Below are 18,940 nucleotides of genomic sequence, written 5' to 3'. Positions count from 1 at the left end.
GCAATGTACCGTTGCTGTTCGTTTGTGATCCGTGTAGCTGTGTCCACACAACTGTTCTGGAGCTGTATGAGAAGCCTCGTCACAAGGTAACCAATAGAAAGTGGAGTTGGGAGGAGTTTCAGGACAGCAGTGTTGGCATTGATGTCCTTTTGCAACAGGTCCGGGGGGACTCTGACATCTGTAACAAAATGGAGGGTTTCTCTTCTGCCTCATGTGGTGTTAGGAAGAATTCTCCCAAGGGGAAAACTGACTAGCCTTTGTTAAAACCTTTTTGAGTTTTTTTATATTAGGTTTTGAATTTTTGGAAGGGTTTTTAATTTGTTTTCAGCTAGAGGGTCAAAACAAAGCAAGCTCAGCAACTGGCATGGGTTCTAGCCTTCATCAATGGCTTAGGAAAGGGAAGTAACAATACCTGGGAAGTCAAAATACCTGAGCATAGTGGTTTCATTCTGATATTGCTCCAGACTTTCTGGATGGTCCCTATAGCTCGGCAGAAAGCTGAACGCTGGTCCTCTTCAGGCACAGAGAGGGGAGAAAAACAGCAGTGTCAATGCATGCTCCCAAGAAAAAGGAATTGAAAAAGATTTATTTTTGTCTCCTTGAAAGATATATCTGAGGGTGTGCAACTGCTCAGTAAAGTGTGTTAGGCTGGGCCTTAGTTGCCAGTCACAGCTGTGGCTCCAAGCTTAACCAGAGTTAATTTTTTTCTAGCCCATATTATACCATATCTGGCATTAAGAATGCCAGGTGCCGAATTCCGGCTCATGTGCACCATGCTAATACACCTGCTTACAGTCTTAAAAACCTGTCTTGTGTACATTGCCCATTCATGGGTGAAACATCAGGAAAAGTCTTTACAAGTTTCTCAAGTCCTGCTGGCTATACCTACTCTGAGGGTGGGAGGCAATCTGCTCAAGACCCATTCCAATGTTTCAGAGATCATTCCAGTGTCTCAGAGATCTCTACCCTCTCCCCCAAACCCCAAAGATGGCCATAAGGATGGAGATGACTGAAAAAGTCACCACTGTGAACTTGTGTCAGGGCCCTGAGGGCACTAATAGGCCTTAATAGCCCTGAGCAGCCTGACCTGGGGGCTCTGCCTCGCGCCTTCCCCATGGGCCCAGGAGACACATGTAAGCTCAGGACAGTGCCTGAGTTGTAAGCAGCCCTGTCTCCTGCTCTCATAACTTATTGACTGGACTTCCTAGACTCCTCCTGGTCTTACTGCCTTCCCTTGTGGTGTGATCCCTTGTCTGTTGACAGAAACTGGCTCTATCACTACCCTCGCCTTGCCCCAATACTGTGGGACTGCACCCTGCTCACTGCCTGGTCAGTGCTATGGTCACCCTTAGCTCTTGGCTCATCTTCCCTCATGGAGCAGTCTTGTGTTTGCTGCTCCCTCACAGCTTGCAACAGAAATCACAGGTCCTGCTGTAACATTAGAGCAGAGTATGTGGGTGTTAAGGAGTAGTAGAGGCCAGTTTACTGGGATCAGAATAGGTCCATGTCATACCTGAACCATGTTGGTCTAGAAACTGTTGTACTGAGTATATTTCCCCTCCATGGCTGTTCTGGAAGAAGTGGATCAGAGCTTTCTGCAGACTGAAAATGTCAGGCAGGTGTTGGACATGCTGGATGTTTTGGAGCTGGAAGGGAAAATTCAGCATGACTTTGCTATCCTTGCACTTATCTGAGGAACCAGGATTGTGTCTGGCATTGTGTGGTATTCAGGAGAAGGGCACTGTACTGGGAAATACAGGGAAATGAGTCAACTTGGTGCCCCACTGACACCAACAATGGTGAATCCACATGGTGCCTGTCTCTGCTTTGAAGGAGGAGGAATGTTTCTACAGCAAACCTTAGACATGAGCTCCAGAAGAACAGGGTAGGGGTTTCCTTCACCCTCTTTGTGTTCTTGCTGAAGGAGATGCATCAGGGTCTGGATGGATGTCTTCTGTTCAAATCTCCACATGTAGGACAGGCCAATCAGTCCAAGGTTTGGCTGGTCTTTGAAAGGAGTCATCTGGCCATAAGCTATTTGTAGGAGCAGGTTGGAGCCCTGAGGATCTCTCATCCTCTGCTGCTTGACAGAAGTAAGGCTCTGCTCCAAGGCCTGCAGAATTTGAAGGGTTGTTAGGAGCTGCCTTTTGTTACAAAAGGGTTTGGGAGGACTTACAAGTCTTCTCATGAGGGAAGACAATGGTGGCTCTGAAGAAAGGGAAGAGACAGTAAAAACTTCCTGTTGAAGAATGAAGCTGGGACAAGAACAAAATTGCCCAAGAAGAAATCAACAGGGAATTTTCTTGCCCTCCAAAGCATAGAGCCATTTTTTTCTAATGGGGATTTGCATCAGCATAGAAAAAGTATCTTAAAAAAGAGGTGATAAACCTGTTTATTGTATGTGGGAATGTCCCAGTTCATTGGATGTGTCTGGGTATTCACCAGAGCCTGTGTGGGCTCTGCACTTGATCCCTAGCAAAGTGGTAGTTTGTATGTGGGATACCTGGAAACACAGTGACCAGTCCCTTGCATACCTGGAAGAATGGCTGAGTCAGGGTTTTAAAGCAGGTTTCCCACTGTCTTCGGTCTTCTTGCTTAAGCAAAATATTCAAGGCCGTGTTTTGTCCTGTAGGAAATGCAAAGCAAAATAAGGACCCTCACTCAGTAGACACCGGAGTCTGTGCAGAACAGCTGCAGTCATGGGATGAGAACCACCACTTCCAGTGGCTTTGTGAAAACCATGATGTAAGCCTGCTGGTACCCTCCCTATGCATGGAATGTACCTTTACCTGTTCTACAGTTGTTCAAGTGCTGGAGAAACAGATGGACAGTCACTGTGGCATCCTCCGTGTTTCTGCTAAGTGCCTCTGCCAGGCATTCAATATCTTTTTCAAGGTGGTCCCAGAAGAATTTTGCCACATCCTTTGGCTTCTCTGCCATCAGACTCAGAATTGCCTGGAAGACAGGGTGGTTTCTTAATTTAGCTCTGAAGAAAGCTTAATCCCAGGGTAGGGCAGAAGTTATTCATCATGTGGAAGCTGCAGGCTTCAGACAGACAGGAGGTAAGGGAGAGAAAAGAAGTAGGAGCTGTCTCACCTGTTTATCTGTATAGATCCCCAGCAGCATGGATGAATGCAGCAGAGCTCTTGCAAGACAGACAGAGGCAGGCGACAGGTCTCTCTCCAATTCAATTGTCCGTATTGAAGGGCTCCCAAGGATGTATCCTTTTCCTGTTTTATCCTCTGTGCTGTGATAAGGAATGTAATTCAATTTAGACTCTCAATGACTGGGGTCCTCTCATGTAAGTTAAGATTGACAGAGGCTTGGCCATCACTGGGTCAGAACAAATGTGAACTTGGCGTGAGATGAAACTTTTGGGAGGGGTGAACTGCTGCTGAAGAAATGCCCTTTCCAGCTGTTTCATGCCACTTATGCTTTCTTTCGTTTCTGTTCCCCCCAGTAGCTATGTCCAAGATTTCCTCCTGCAGTTGGACCCTGGGTCACAAAGACCCTGCTTTACCCAGCTACAGTGTTTCTCCTGTGCCTGGAGAATGGAAAGAGGGTCAAGTGGCCACGGCCCTGTTCATCAATCTTCAGCTGTAGGGCAAGGAGCATCAACTTACATTTCCTTCCTCACAAAACCTCTCTCAGGTTTGTGATTAATTCCTCCAACTTTGGCACCACATAGGCATTGTTTGACTTCCCCGGGACGCCCACACTGTAGGTAAAGAAATAACAGCAGTGTAAGATGTAGGGCAGAAAACCTAACAGCATACAGAAGACCTTCAGCATCACAAAAAGCCAAAACACACTTACATTGGTGATGATCCAGTATGTTCCACACTGACAAGCTGTGTATGAAAGGGAATTAGATTAATCAGTCAATTATCTCCCAATTACAAAATCTTACATGATACAAGCACAGCCAGATTTCACTAGGAGGGCAACAGCCCAGACTCTTTTCAAGTAAGACCTTCTTCCCATCTGTTGGGATCTGGTCTCACAGAGTTTGCCATAAATGGACCTGGGGTTGCTGCAGCCAAAAGAAGATTGGTAAAGTACTCAACAGAAGCACAGAGGTAGCCTTAAAGCAAGCCACCCTTCCCTCCATCCACCTGTTCCCCCTTTCCCTGCATCCTCTGGCCAGTCTGTCTCAGGGCACATTTATAGCAAGTTCCCTGTGTCTGCCATCCATATAGGAGCAGCTGGGCTGGACTGAGGTAAAATTTCCCCAGCACTTACTCCAAGGTGTATCATATTGACCAATTTTCCAGTTCTTCTGGTCAAAAAGCAGGTCTCCAGGCATGGTGGGAAGGTAGGACCCCTTAGAAAGGAAACACAGGTGTAAAGAAGGATTTGAGGAACTATGTAACCATTTTCCTAGTTTGCTTCTCATCTACTGGAGAAATAACAGTTCTTGAGATAAACACATTAGGTGCAAATGGGTACATGAAAGCTTGACTGAGACATAGACCAAGGGACACAGCATTACATCAACTGGGCATGCATTGGGTATGGCTGGGCTTACAAGAACAGCGATGCCCAAGTTAGCATCTTCCTCACTTCTTTGGTATCTGCCTACCAAACTGAGGATTCAGAGGGAAGGAGCAGGATCTGGACGCTGCCATTGTCTTCACGGCCAAGAGATGGGAAACGCACGTCTCAATTGCTTTCTGCACTCCTCAAATAACAGGAACAATTTATGCATCACAGATGCAAGGGAGGGCCTAGTCTAGTAAAAGGTTCATCTTTACCTGACAGCTGGCATATTTGTGGTCAGAGTGAAGAAGTTTGGGCTAGGATTTGAGTCGTATAAGCTCAGTCAACAACTAATACTTGGCAGGCCCTCAGGCTCCCTTAGACTTACTGGAAAGAGACGGGCATCTTCAGTAGGCTGCATCCTCCACTTTCAATACAGATAGTGATGGACAGTCTCAGTTTGCTCTCAGTGGACTGTCCGGAAGGAAGCAGAAGAACTAGAAGGCTCCATGTGGTGTTTGCAACAACCCAGAAAGCTGCAAACTGACCCAAACCAAATCTGGCTGTAAGGTGACAGAGCTGGTTGTGTAAAAGCAGGTCCCACCCCGACAGTATTGTCATGGAGAGAAGTATCTGTATCCCTACATCTTGACTTACCTTCACCACATGAGGCTTAAAGCAGATATTTCTGAAAAGTTGAGTGAGGGGAGTTTGGGATAGGGCCAGAGTAAGTGCAGTGTGAAACACCACCTCCATCAAGACCTTGTTTTTGTGTCTGCACAGAGCATCCACAATCTTCTTCATCTTGTTTTCCAGAGGCTCTTTGGGGAGCAATGCTGTTTGGAGGATGTTTTCCATTTGTCTTATGACAGGCTAGGAAAGAAATTGAACAAACCAGATGGAATCTAAGGAGACCCATAAGACACCTCTTGATGAGGGGCCCATTGGTAGGCTTCAAAACTGGTGGTTTATATAAATGTGATGATCCTTTTGCCTCCAACTCAGGAGGAAATTCTTATAGCTTTCTACGAACACCCCATAGAAATCTTCTGTAGGAGATACAATGGATACTCACAATCAGTCTCTGGGCTTCCTTGGGATTTTTGTTCTTTATTTGATTTTCTGCTCTGTCCAGCACCAAAAACATCAGTGTTATATTTGAGCAGGCACCCATATGCTGTGAAACACAGATGGAAGTTACGTTATGGTAATGAAGATACCACCAGCATGTAGAAGGCTATCTCAAGCCCACTGAAGCATTCAGATAGACCCCTCACAAATGATCATGTTATTTTTGTGTTGTGAATATTACAAACTGTTTTTGCATCTTTTAAAATTTGTATTTTTATCATGGGGGCAAGCTTGGGGTGCCGTAGAGATATGGGCTCTGAAATCTGTTCTGCCTGAATTTTACTGTGCAATGGTTTCACTTCTGCAATCTTCCAAATACAAAAATAGGTCCCTCCAGGGGAACAGTCACATGCTAAGCAGGTGTAGGGATGAATTGTTCTCTAGAGGACCTTATGTCTCTCCCCAGACTGGAAGAAAACACCCAAGAAGAAATTTTTCTTTACTTAAGTTGGGTGTTTCCTATCCCATCGGCTCTGATAAGGCACACAGGCTACAATACAAGTTGTATTTCAACAGGCAGGGCTCCAGTTAGCTAGCTGTACACCCTCAGAGCTGGCTGCAAAGAAAAGCCTGGGTGCATCTGTGTGCTTTAGTGGCACAACTTCAGTGACCTGTAGATGGGCTTTTAGAAGATGCTCACCTGTGAATTTTCAACCCCTCTGGGTAAAATCCATTTTTCTGCCTGAAGAATCTTCTGCATTGGGATGAACCCATAGTTGTTATAGAGATTTCTAATGAGGAATATTTGAGGCCATGGTGTCTGTGCATTTGCCACCAGCTTCTTCATTGCATTCACCACGTCTTGCTCCTCTTGCTTGTTCCCACCAGGAGACAGTATGTTTGGATCTGCAGCTACCAGTGAGATTTCTTATCAGACTCACTCCCATGCAGTCGTATATCATAGATCCTCTTTGCAAACACACCACCTGCTTAGGTTTCAATAACACTTTTTCCCCAAGAGTAGAAATATGGCCTGCAACCATAGTATCCTGGGCTTCTTAATACCTACAGCATGCAGGGATGTTGAATACTAGGCAGTGAATATGAGGACTGAATGGGCCACTGTTTTCCCATTTTTGGTCCTTATAGGATCTTGGTTGGGTAATCTTCTCTAGCATCTATCTTAAATCAGAGAGGAAAGCTCTCAAAGGCTGTCCAGAAGGTAGAGAGCAATCTCATGACTCCGTCCTAGGTAGCTGAGAGAAGTGGGAATTATCTGGCCTATTTTACATCTTGGCCTTATAAAGGGTCTCCTGTATCTCTGTTGATTATATGCATTGAGGTAAGATTGTGTTGGTCTTGTCAGTCAGACTTTACTTGGACACTCTTCAAAGCTGACAAAGATGTAAGAAAGTGACTCAACAGAGTCTAAAATGCAATACATCCGCTTCTCAACCAGGAGACTCACACGTGTTCAGTGTGAACTCCATTGACTCTGCCTGTCATTCTCAACAGAGTAATGGGAGAACAGAGTGCCAGCACATGCACCTACCTGTATACACTTAAATTATTATACACTGCTGCACACCAGTCCTTAAGTCTGGTGAACTATTTATTCAGGGGAAATGCCAATATTCAGGTAAGTTTCTTTCAACTCTGAACAAAACCTGGTATTTCAATACTGAGAAAATAATCCAGAAAAATGAAAATGGTTTCAGAGGAAATCAACAAGTTCTAGGTAATATATACATTTTGGGTGCAACATACACATCTTTGGATGCAACCTATTTATATACAAAATTTAGCTACTTTAACCCCATTCAGTTTCAATCTTGCCAAAAAATAGTTTTGTAATGTCAGAATAAGAGGGTTAAAAATTACGTAGATTTAAAGGAAATAAATTAGCCCTTCTGATCCTGAATCACCTCTTGAAAATTCATCTGTTAAACCCCCTAAATTTATACAAAACTTCATCTTTTTTTTTCTTCTTTTTTTTCCTTTTTTTTTCCTTCAGAAACCTCCTATAATAGTGAATGTTTGCCTTGTTCTAAACCTGCTTGTGAGGAAACACAACTCTCATGCTCTCTGCGGCTAGCAGAATGACTCACCACAGAGGACCTGTCTGCCAAGCACAGTGGCCACGTGGCTGATGGAGAACCGGAGACGGGCTATGAACTGGAGGGTGTCAATTTTTGAGGCCTTGGGTGAGCAGAAAGCAGAAAGGTCTGCAGTAGAGAGGCAGCTTTCAGCAAGCTGGTTGACATCATCTTGCGAAGGATACATAAAATCCTGTTCAACAGAAAGAGAGAGGGAACGTTAAGAGTCCAAAGCTGCTATAGATTCTGGATAGTCCCTTCTTCATTCCTAAGCCTTTTCACCAGGTGCAGAGCTCATTTCTGCTGTGATATTGTACCCTGTGAATCTCAAGTCCCCAGCAATGACCTGCTTTGCAGGTGTACTGTTTTTCACCACTTTTGAGGATAGGCCCAACTCTGCTTCTCTGGCAGGACAGGACTGCCTCCTTTCTTGATTCACTTGGTGGAGAATCACATGTTGAACAGATGTGCTTGTGCATATCTGTGGTGTACCGGTTCAAAGTGGACCAGAGACCAGGGACAGTTCTGCTCAGAGTATCAGCTGTGCTCAAGCAAGGCTCTCATGGCTTACAGATCAGGCCATGGGCACCCCTGGACTCCAGGAGGTCCAGCTCCAAAATTCAGACTGTACATTGGACCTTATTAACTCAGGCCTGGATTCTTCCAGACTATGCTTAGGCATATAAGCAAGGCAGGTCAGCAGCCTGTTCCAGACACCCTCAGGAGCCAGTGGGGGGAAAGAGAGACGAAGAGTGTGATCTGCAAAGGGCAGGACAGGAAATGAATGTTAGTTTGAGTGTGAATTCCAGGAACATCTCAAGATATTTGCACCTACCTCCAGACAATGCACCACCATGAAGTAGAAATGGTTCCAGTTGCTTTTGTTGATGGTTATCTTTTCCTCCATCTCAGAAAGATATGTTTCCAGGTGAACCTTTATGTTGTTGAACCTATGGCAAAAAAAGACAGGACGTGAGCATCCACGTAGCCCGTGTGGGTCAGTGATCAGGCTAGGAGCTAGCTCATGCTAACCCATGTCGCAGGAGCAGTTTCAAGAGGGAGGACTTGATTGTTGGACTGGTGTCCATGCACTCTTCAAAGGGTGACAGCTCACTTTTTGACTTGCACACTAAAAATGAAGGATGACATTCATTATTTTTTTTCAGTACAAGATCAGGTCAGGGTCCCAGTGAAGTTAGGCTCTTACCCCTTTTTACTGCCTGGTGCTCAGGGCTGGATGGCTTGCAGGCCACAAATTGGATCAGTCGAGTGATGACTTCTGGGGATGGTGTGCCTCTGTCTCCCAAGACAGAGGTGGTAACAAACTCCACAAAGAAGGAGTTACATTTCCTCCTGAATTTGTTATGACATGCAACAGCTTCCCTGTAAGGAGGAATAAAATCAAGATCTACCACAGGAAGGAATAAAATCAAGATCTACCATCAAAACCCAACAAAGCAAAGAAACAACTTCTGTTTCCTGCTTCTCTGAATGCAACCAGGAGACCAGGTACACCTAGACTGTGGGGAAGAAATAACGTTTTTAAATAGAGAGGGGAGTTAACCCCCAGAAAACCCACTATAGCATTTTTTTCTTGAATACCAAGGACAAACTTTCTTCTTTCCTGTACTCTCCCTCTCTCCTATCTCCACTCAAGATAGCTAGAGAACAAAGACAAATGGACTCTCATGTAGGATGTATGCCTGGATAGACTGCCTGTTGAGATGGAGGTAAAAGTGCTGGAACTGACTCCAGATCACTTCACATGAATCCTTTCACCACCAAGAGTTTGCTACACATGGTAAATACTGACATTTCCATGGAGATCATGTGTTAATACCACTTGTGTAGCTTCTGCTCTGGTAACTATTCCAGTATTTTATACAAAGTGATAGAGACTGAAACAACAAAACCAGTTGTTTTACTAGTTACAGGATACCTTGTGGCCACTGTAGCTGTGGGTGTGTAGTCCTCTGGGAAGTTAGCCTTGCAGATCTTACACTGCTTGCTTCTCCACTCACAGATGCACTGTGAGCAGAAAATGTGGCCACAGGGCAGCTCTGCTGGGTCAGTGATCTCCAGTAGACAGCTCTTGCAGTCCTTCACACCCTTCCTGAAAGATGCCACCAAAGGAAGACACAACTCAGGACTGATTTTACACTGGTGCCAGACCTGAGGGTGGGCATGGGATTCTCATGCCCAACTTTTGCTGTGGGCATCAAAACTGGATGGTCATTTTTAACTAGCCTTACTGGTAAGCAGAGAATAAGGGCAACACCTGCTAGTTTAATAAGGGGGTGGCTCCACCAAGGACCATCCCATCTAAGAGATGTGGCCCATCATGCTAAGCATGGCTGGGTGAGGGGGGTGGGTGTTATTCACAGTCTCACTAGGCCTGTGAGTATCTACATCAATTACACCGCATTCAATTCCAGGTTGTCTCTGTCACCAGCCAGGCACAACATTGCATAGGAAAGACTTTGCTCCATGGCCTTCTGAGGTTGGGCATTAGGAGTCTCCAGGAGGAATCCTTTGGCCTGAGGAGATTCATCGCCATTGACTAGTGACAATCTTGCCCCACCCCTTAGAAAAAATGGTTTTGATGTAAACTGTCCCCAGAACAGCTTTTTTTTTTTTAGCTTGGACTTACACAAGGTACACAGTGTCAGCATTTTGGTTGCATATCTTGAGTACTTCTGTCACCAACTTAAAAGTTTCTGCTGGCTCAAAATTTTGTGTTTCAGTCAGGCACTGTAGGAAAGAAAGAGTGGTGAAAGCTCAATGGAAATATCTTCTTGGCATATGAAAGAGGAACCATATGGGATGTCAGCACCACAAAATTACATAATAAAACACCAGCATCAAACAGACCCACCATGTATCTTTCCTCATGTAATGCCAGGAATAATTGGCCTGAAATGTGTCTTAAGCTTTCAAGGAAACCTTCCTTTAAATAAAATTCTGATTTTGTGGGGCTTTCATGATGAGTCTGAAATCTCAGTGTTTTTTGCACTGGATGGTGTTTCCACCCTCTTCCCATTTCTGTGCCCTCCCTCAAGCTGGCATCAGAGGAATCCCTGGAAGATAAGGCTCCTTCCAAACTCTGCTGGTGTCCAAGGCTATAAATTGTCCAGGCAAGCACTACATGAGCACATACATTCCAGGTGAAGATGAACTGCTTCACAAGAAGTCTCAGAAGCTTCTCATCTATTTGTGTCTCATTGTGCAGCAGGTGGTCAAAGAACATGTAGACAATGTTGGTGCAGGTCCACTGGTGTCTGGAAAGCACACACACATGGATGTTGAACAAAGCTTCAAGACTTGCCAGAGAAAGCCACAGGTGACCTACTCTACTGTTGGCAATGGTGCAATTTTAAATGGGAGGCTGGCCTACAGACCTCTGAGGTCCCTTCCAATCAAGATTTCTGTGACAGGTCCCAGGTACTGTGAGATGATCTGAGGACACAAGAACTCCTGGGCTAGCTTTGGAGGACTAGACTAAGCAAGGAGAGAAAAATACGGCATGGTCCTGTCTACGTCACTTGTTGGAGTGTCCCCAGACCAAACCGAGTTATTGAATCTTTACTGGGTTTTGTCTATGTAGATACCTACTCTATTACAGCAAGCATCCTGGGCATGATCAAGCATACAGTCAGAAGTTCAGGGAAACAGGTCTTATTGTCAAGGAACGATGGGTGCATGACCATGACCAAAATGCAGAGTTCTTAACACAGCTTTTTGGGGTGATTTTGCGAATGCTTTTGTGATAATCAGACAACAGAACAAGCAAAGGATTAGGAAGGAGACAACAGTTTCAGAGATCAAGGTTCTCAAACTAATTACTATGGCTTCCCAAGGAAAGGATGGATTAAGCTCACAGTGTAGACACCTAGCTCATGGAACAGGTGAGATACGGCCCCATATATTTGTCTGAAGTCTTTGAATTCATTGAAACACTGGATTAGGAGCTCCAGGGAAAAAGGGTAGGCAATGAGCAATCCTTCTCCACAGACTGTATTTTTAAGCTTCAAGCATTGTAGTTTTCAAATCTTTTGGTGAGAGCTAGCAGAATCTTTTGGAAAACAGATGCCAACAATTTGAAGGAAAAAATTTTGGCTTGTCTGAAAGAGGACCTGTTACTTGAAAGACGAAGATAAGGCTGTTGACAAGGGTCAGACTTACAACACACTCCTCAGGAGTTCCCTTTTCTTCTGGCAAAGGTGAATCTGGTAATTGTCCATACTGATCCACTCCATCCAGGGCTTAATGGACTTGACCCTTCTAAGCCATTTTGTACAGGCCTCAAATGACAGAAGATTATCTGTGGGCTGCACCTTCTTCAGGAGAATGTTCAAGGTGTCAAGAGTGACAAACTGAAACTGTATTTGAAAAGAGAGAAGAAAAAAATAGCCTTTATAGCTGACCTAGCCCCATCGCACCCTGGTGAATAAAAAAGCTTTGGAGGCTGTGATGGGGAATTCTCTGAAAACCTTAGCTTGGTGCACATGGCAACAAATACCATAGTAGAAATTTATTAGGTAGGGAAGTGAGAACAGTACAGAAACCATAATTGTACCATAGTGTAACTCTGTGTTGCACTTGTGTCTTGAATACTCTTTGAATACGTGAACCAGACCACTGGTTTCCTTCCACAGGGAAACTTTCAGCTCTAAGCTTCTAAACTTGTTGCCTTCCATCCCCTTGACATTCAGGAAGGAGAAATAGGTATTTCCAAAGAACAGTTCTTCCATTTCACAGAGAGATGTTTAAGATTGTTGAATGAATTGTTCTTTGGAAAGACTTAGATATTTAGGTGCGATCCAGTTGCTCGATTGTAGGTCTCTGCTGTCAGCTGAAATGCCTTTGGATGTCTGAGATATCTGTACAGAGCCAGCAGATAGGGCATAGGACCTACAGGAGACTCATGCCCTACTGCAGCAGGAGCTGGAGGCCAAACAGCATCTGAAATGTCAGTAGATGCCTACTTGTGGGCGACTGAACTGCTCCTCTCCCTTCAGTTGTGAGTCACTCTCCACTGTCTCTGTAGCCCATGTTTTCACTAGCAATCACAGGAGATCAGACAACCATTGCAAATGCAGACACATCCCTGTAGACATGTAACCTACAGTGTCTGAATCCAGACTTGGACCCCACCCCAGAAGTTAAGTACTATGACCATCATCTATAAGGTCTGAGTGTCTAAGAAGAGATCAATGTCATACCCAGAATAACACAAGCAAAAGGTTGTGTAATATTTTTCTACATAGTGCAGATTAAATTATAGAAGTTTTGAAGACCGAAAAGTATAAATGTAATTAAAAAAATGGGTAGAGGAGGATGAAGGACAGGTCCTTTGGTAGGGAATGAGCTGGATATGATCACTAGCTCAGAAACTCCCTAAGACTTACTGGAAGCTGGAAAATACTTCCAAGGAAATATCCCCTGAAGACTTGACTCTTTTCTTACACACTTTCACTGAGTATTTGCTAGTGACCATTGTTAGAAACAGGCTGTGCCACTTTGCTCTGTGAAACACCAGCTGTTCCCTTTTGCTCACCGTTTCTGGTGGGTCCTTCTTGTACATTTTTTGCAGCTCGCTTGTTACAGTCTCATCACTTTTTACCAAGTCAACAAAGAGTTGATACTCCTCTCGTAGGTAGAAATATTCTATATGAAGCCAAATGGGGGAAAAACTTATCTCCTTCTGCCCCACAGAAGAGCAGAGCTGTTTCGCATTGACTAGGAGAGCTTTTGACAGAATCTGTGGATAAAATAAAAGGTGTTATTTCTGTTCCAAACAAACAGCAGGGGACTGAGGATGACATTCAGCATTGCTGAAGCAGTCCACTCAAGTTTCTACATCAAAAAACTTTTCTTAAGGTGGAATTAAGACTGAGCACCAACAGTTGTTGGGAAGTGTGCAGAACATGAGAAGCTATTTTTTTTCCCCTGTTCTTAGAACCATAGATATCTGTAGCCCTGTGACTCAAGCCAGTGTCTTTTAAAGCCTGTACTCCACCAAACCCTATTTACCTCATAGACAGAAAGATCTTGCCCAGGAAAAGTCATCCTTAGAAAGTCATTTGTGTAACACTGCATCATCTTTGAATTACTGCCATCTGGCATCAACACATCCTTGATCAGTGTTTGGAACAATTTGGCTGGTTCCTTCATAGGCACTTTTGGATGACCTAGAGGAAAGGACAGAGATGTCAGATACCCAGAAAATAGAAGTTGACAGGAAAACAGGAGTGCACAACAGATGTTCTGAGTCATTATGGTTGTGTGGGGAACAGAACTGCTATGGTTGCTCCTACCACAACTTTGGCTATTGCGGGAAACTTTGGAGATCAGCTTCCCTGGGTTAAAGAACAATACCTGCTTGAAAAGTCTGATGTTACCTTTCATATTATAGACTCTCTCCCATAGCTCCTCCAGGTAGGCCTTCAAAACCCAACTGAATGGGAACTGGCAAAAGACAGATGTGTTGGGGTCTTCAGTCATTGACAACACAGAAATCCTAGCATCTTGTTTCCTTAAAAAGCACAGAATGAAGCAATCACATAATATGCTCTACGTGTACTGAACTGAAGCATCACAGAGAAATTTCTGACTGCCACTAGTATATGTTCTGCTTAAAAGGTTAAAAAGAAGAGAAAGATATTTTGTAAAAAAACTCAGCAGCAGTGAAAACAAGGCAGGAGGAGAAAAAGTTCCTGTCACTGGGAGCTGAAGGCTAAAAAAGGCTGCAGCAGGGGAAAGGCAACTGAGTCGGACAACATTTGTCTTGTCTCTGACCACAGCTGCTGTTCAGAGTAAGCTGACTGATCAATTAAAATGTGATAGTTGGACACTAAATGCATTTTATGCTGGGGAGGGGATTCATCTGCTCTGACCTTAGGGAACACAAATTCAAGTTTCTAAACTCTGGACCTATCGTTTCTGACTTTACCCTGTGTTAATCACTATTCCAAGGAACTGGCATTCCTTGCTAATGTTCCTGGGTTGCTGAAGGTTTAAGAGAACTGGAAGGTTCTGATTCCGGTGTCACAACACAAAGGACTTATCATGGATAAGTTATGAGTTGTGTGAGCTTATTGTAACTTCAGACTTGTTGTTTTACCATTTCTTTCTGTAGAGGGTTGCATTATGAAAGCAGGTTTTTATTCTCCTAATGTACATACTGTATTTTTCCACCAAGTCTCTTACTTGCTGGTATATTTAATTCTCAAGAAGGATTCTTCTTTAAACATCTGAAGCCACAGTTCTGAGAATGGAGACAGTGGAGAGAGATGATCCAGATTGTTGTTTGCATCCACCACTGCGAGAATTTGAGCAAATAGATTGGCCACGATGTCTTCTAAATGCATCCAGAGTGCATGCCTAGAAGTGATAACATGGCCTGTCAAGTGTCTTCCTTGTACCTGACCAATCTTCTATTCATCAGAAACTCACATCTATTTCTGTATACCAGATAGCAATATCCCTCCTGGTTGTCATATCTGAGCCCCATTAAGTATTGTGCTTCACACACCACAGCTCTTTTAACACTCTCAGAAACAGACCTGTCAGAAATTTGGAAAGGGCTGCACAGATAAAAGTACCTGAATGAAGTGTCTTCAAGGATGAACTCACTGGAGACAGCTCTGCGGAAAACCCAGTCCCTTGGTTCAAGGCTTATTTTCTCACGTTCTTGTAGGAGGTTGCAAATTCTCCTTTTCAGCACAGTCATAAAATGACTATAAACTAATAATAAAAAGAAGTTTATGAAAACATTTGAATGAAAGGGGTTCCCATGCAAAGTTTTCAGTCGAAGTAAAGCTAGTCATAGGAAGTGACCTCCATGAAAGTTCTTGGTTTTCCTCCACAATAAAATCCAGGGACTTTATATTCTAGTCTCTTCCCTTTCCTCTTTATTTCTAGTGAGTTGATTTTGGGGGCAACATTTAGTAAAAACATGCCATTTTTGATGGAGGAAAGAAAATCCACTTCTCTCTGTCTCAGTCTTTTAAAAATAATTAGGCTCTTTGGTGTATAAGTACTCTGATATTCATATTGATATAGAGAAATGTTTAGTATTGCATGTCACGAGAATAGTCACAGTGCTGCAGAAGGCTTAACATCCCATTCTTATCTGTATGACACTGGTATCAATATAAAATAAAATTGATGGGATTGTTTCCATTTTAGTACTGATATAACAACAAGCAAAATTCATCCTGCGTTGTGCTGAGGAATGAAGGTGTCACTATGCAATCACAAGAAAACACCTTTTCCTGAGGGACATTTTCTTATAGTCAAAATTTAGGACAGATTAAATTCTGGTTTTGCCATGTGACCACAAGGACTTTCCAGACCCACCACATCTTTTAAGTGGCAACATGGTCTCTTTTCTTTTTCAGTCATTAACAAACATCCTAGGCACCTGACAGGAACCTATTGTTCAAAGAAGAGCAAGTCATGCACCATAGTGACAAAGTCTTTCCATATGCAGGAAAGAATAATTTCCAAATGCACCTACAAGGATTTTGGTGCTTGGTTTCTGATGAAACCAGACCTTTTCCATTTTGCTGAAGCTACAGTTTTCTATCAAGACACCACATCACCTGCACAAATAATTTGTATCAATTCTATGTAGAAATCAATTGGGTGGCTTTGGACTCCAAAATAGTCATGGTGGTATAAAGTGACCTCTGCCTCAGATTTTTCTGCCAAGGTCTCCATCAAAGGTCATGGGAAAAGCTGGATATTTCAGTACAGATTCTGAGAACACACAACATGGGGTGCATGGAGAGCAGAAGAGGCCCTGAGAAAACCTAGTCCTCTCTCCTTTGGGACCTCCCCCCATGCTGGCCTAGACGGGCACCAGGATAGATCATTAAACCACTCATTTCGTTCCCCCTGTACCATGGTTTGCAATGTGCAAGATGCAGCAATGTGTAAATGAAAAAGCCCAGCCCTCGGCCTTGGTTTGTACTTACACGTGGTTCTACTATGATCCTGGAAAAGCAAGTTGTGAATGATCATGATTCTCTCAGTGGCACGCCGACTGTTGTCTGCCTTGTCCTCCAGCTGGATCACAGCTTTCTGGATGCTCTGTTTGATCATAGAGTCCATGCTGAGGAGCTGTGAATGGAAAAGACTGGAGGTCAGTGTATTGCCTAACACTGCATTGCATTTGCTCTGTCAATTCCTACTTAACTTGACACAATGGACTCGCAGGTATGTGTCTACTTCACCACACCATCCCTAGTAAATCAATCCCAACATTGCAGAGAAGTGCTAAAAGCCCTGGCAAGGGATGGAGAAATGGTGAAAGAGATTTCATGCTTTGTCAAAGTTCACAAAAGGCTTAAATGTGCCTACTCTGGCCTTGTGCTGGTCTGTCATAGGGTGGGGACAACTTCACCCTCACTGTGTGACTCACAAAGACCTGCAACTACTTTTTCCTGTGGTAAATGTACTATCTGAGCCAGGGACCAGCATAACTGGATCCCTAAATGCCTATGAAATCTATTGTTTCCTAAACCAGTCCCTGTGTAATGTCAGGCAGCTGAAATAAGAAAAAATAAATAAATCATACATTTCCTTCTGGAAGAAGACTAGACTTGGCTGGATCTTCAAGAGCAGCAGATTCCTCTGGAGAACCTGAAATCACAATCAGTCATAAGACTCCTTTGTAAAAGATGTAGAAACCTGAAAGATAGATACCTCTATCCAAAGGAAGCATCTGGAGTCTCTCAACAATCAACAAAGGGTTGCAAAGCTGTCAATCTCAGAAATTTCAGCCTGGGCTTTGTCCCCTCTGGGGAGAATTGCCCAATAACCAGATCTCAGTTTTGGTTGGGACCCCATAGGAAATGTGGGTGTGTCAGGACAAGAAATGGAGTTCCTCCCCAACTGCTCCTGCCTCCCCTTGTCCATACATCCTGAAAACAATGGAAAGGATGTATTGAGTTGGCTTTGAACTCACCAGATCATGAATATTTAGTGGTTTTATTTGGCAAGGTGGGCAGAAAGACTTGCTGGGAATCAGAGTGTCTACTGTATGCTGAATGCCACAGCAGCACAGCCAATTTGCTATTGTAACTGAAAGACTAGCTTAGGTACCCTGCTACCCTACAGTCACAGCTTTCAGACCAGGAGGAAGAAAATGCAATGCTGTGAGGACTTCAGAAACAGCAAGTACAGGAAGTTCTGCTGAGACCCAGAGCCAGTGCCTTCATGGACCGCTTGATCTAGCTGTACTTAAAGCTGGAGGAGGAGCAAATGGGACAGAGGAAGGGACAGAGCTGTGCAGGTAGTGGGTGAAAAGCAAGTGGCTGGTTACCTGTTGGGAGATGCTCCTGGAAAGTGGTCATGAAAATCTCAGCAATAGTCATTTTGGCGAGATGGCCTAGATTGGCTGTAAAGTTTTCTGGGGGCATCAGATCATCCAAGTGGATCGACATCCATTCACCTGGGGAGGCAGTAAGCATGACAGAAATAGTAATACCGGACATAACTGCTGTGAACAGTTGACCTGCTCTCCTTGGTGCACAACACCCATCCAGAAAAATCAATAAACTTTGGCTGCCCTGACCTACCAGCAGCCTGGATAATAAGATATTGAGAGATGGAAGATTTACCACCTCCTGTTTCTTTTTGCTCTGAGGGAGGACATGCTTCTCATATCATTCTGTTCCCCCCCTCTCCATCTTCCCAGTGCTAATGGGCACAAATACCCTAACTGTCATTCTTATCCATTAACTAGGGAAGAGAATGATGCTATAACCCAAAAGGTGTTTGACAACCTTCAACCTAAAGAAGTTTTTTCTTATGTTTGAATGGAATTTCTTGTATTTCAGTTTGTGCCCATTGCCTCTTGTCCTGTCATGGGACACCACTGAAGCATCTGGCTCCATCTTCTTTATGCCCTCCCATCATGCATGTATACACAGTGATAAGATCCCACGAGCCTTCTCTTCTCCAGGCTGAACTGTCTCAGCTCTCTCAGCCTCTCCTCATATGAAAAATGCTCCAGTCCCTTAATCATCTTTGTGGCCCTTCACTAGGGTTGCTCCAGTATGTCCATGTCTCTTTTATATTGCGAAGCACAGAAATGGACACAGGAGACCAGGTGTGGCCTCACCAGTGCTGAGTAGAGGGGAAGGATCAGCTTCCTCGACCTGCTGGCAGTGCTCTGCCTAATAAAGGCTATGTTGGCTGCCTTTGCCACAAGGACACATTGCTAGCTCATGTTAAACTTGATGTCCAACAGGACCACCACGTCCTTCTCTGCAAAGCTGCTTTCC

At 44.0% G+C, this 18,940-nt stretch overlaps 1 protein-coding gene across 2 annotated transcripts in view; it reads right to left on the bottom strand.

Moving 5' to 3' along the window:
• The window catches only part of LOC128153345 (E3 ubiquitin-protein ligase rnf213-alpha-like), a 62,610-nt gene that overhangs the window by 7,037 nt on the left and 36,633 nt on the right, over positions 1–18,940 (bottom strand). Inside the window, exons 35-63 of one of the 2 annotated variants that reach the window (XM_052812633.1) lie at positions 17,977–18,105; positions 17,230–17,294; positions 16,628–16,772; positions 15,251–15,392; positions 14,856–15,029; positions 14,048–14,181; positions 13,680–13,837; positions 13,204–13,407; positions 11,829–12,025; positions 10,804–10,924; positions 10,297–10,397; positions 9,586–9,759; positions 8,854–9,029; positions 8,679–8,775; positions 8,482–8,596; positions 7,659–7,839; positions 6,251–6,462; positions 5,555–5,656; positions 5,137–5,352; positions 4,243–4,324; positions 3,817–3,851; positions 3,624–3,718; positions 3,097–3,247; positions 2,790–2,955; positions 2,535–2,626; positions 1,859–2,113; positions 1,514–1,646; positions 430–513; positions 10–178 (exon numbers count right to left, since the gene is read on the bottom strand). In XM_052812633.1, the coding sequence (XP_052668593.1) occupies positions 10–178; positions 430–513; positions 1,514–1,646; positions 1,859–2,113; positions 2,535–2,626; positions 2,790–2,955; positions 3,097–3,247; positions 3,624–3,718; positions 3,817–3,851; positions 4,243–4,324; positions 5,137–5,352; positions 5,555–5,656; positions 6,251–6,462; positions 7,659–7,839; positions 8,482–8,596; positions 8,679–8,775; positions 8,854–9,029; positions 9,586–9,759; positions 10,297–10,397; positions 10,804–10,924; positions 11,829–12,025; positions 13,204–13,407; positions 13,680–13,837; positions 14,048–14,181; positions 14,856–15,029; positions 15,251–15,392; positions 16,628–16,772; positions 17,230–17,294; positions 17,977–18,105 (4,105 nt within the window). Of the gene's footprint in view, positions 1–9; positions 179–429; positions 514–1,513; positions 1,647–1,858; positions 2,114–2,534; positions 2,627–2,783; positions 2,956–3,096; positions 3,248–3,623; positions 3,719–3,816; positions 3,852–4,242; positions 4,325–5,136; positions 5,353–5,554; positions 5,657–6,250; positions 6,463–7,658; positions 7,840–8,481; positions 8,597–8,678; positions 8,776–8,853; positions 9,030–9,585; positions 9,760–10,296; positions 10,398–10,803; positions 10,925–11,828; positions 12,026–13,203; positions 13,408–13,679; positions 13,838–14,047; positions 14,182–14,855; positions 15,030–15,250; positions 15,393–16,627; positions 16,773–17,229; positions 17,295–17,976; positions 18,106–18,940 lie in introns of both variants that reach the window. The other variant, XM_052812634.1, reaches the window with a different exon arrangement.

This window comes from Harpia harpyja, chromosome 17, assembly GCF_026419915.1.
Source record: "Harpia harpyja isolate bHarHar1 chromosome 17, bHarHar1 primary haplotype, whole genome shotgun sequence".
Taxonomy (NCBI): domain Eukaryota; kingdom Metazoa; phylum Chordata; class Aves; order Accipitriformes; family Accipitridae; genus Harpia; species Harpia harpyja.
Note: the sequence above shows the minus strand (reverse complement) of the source record. Positions and strands in the feature narration are given on the sequence as shown.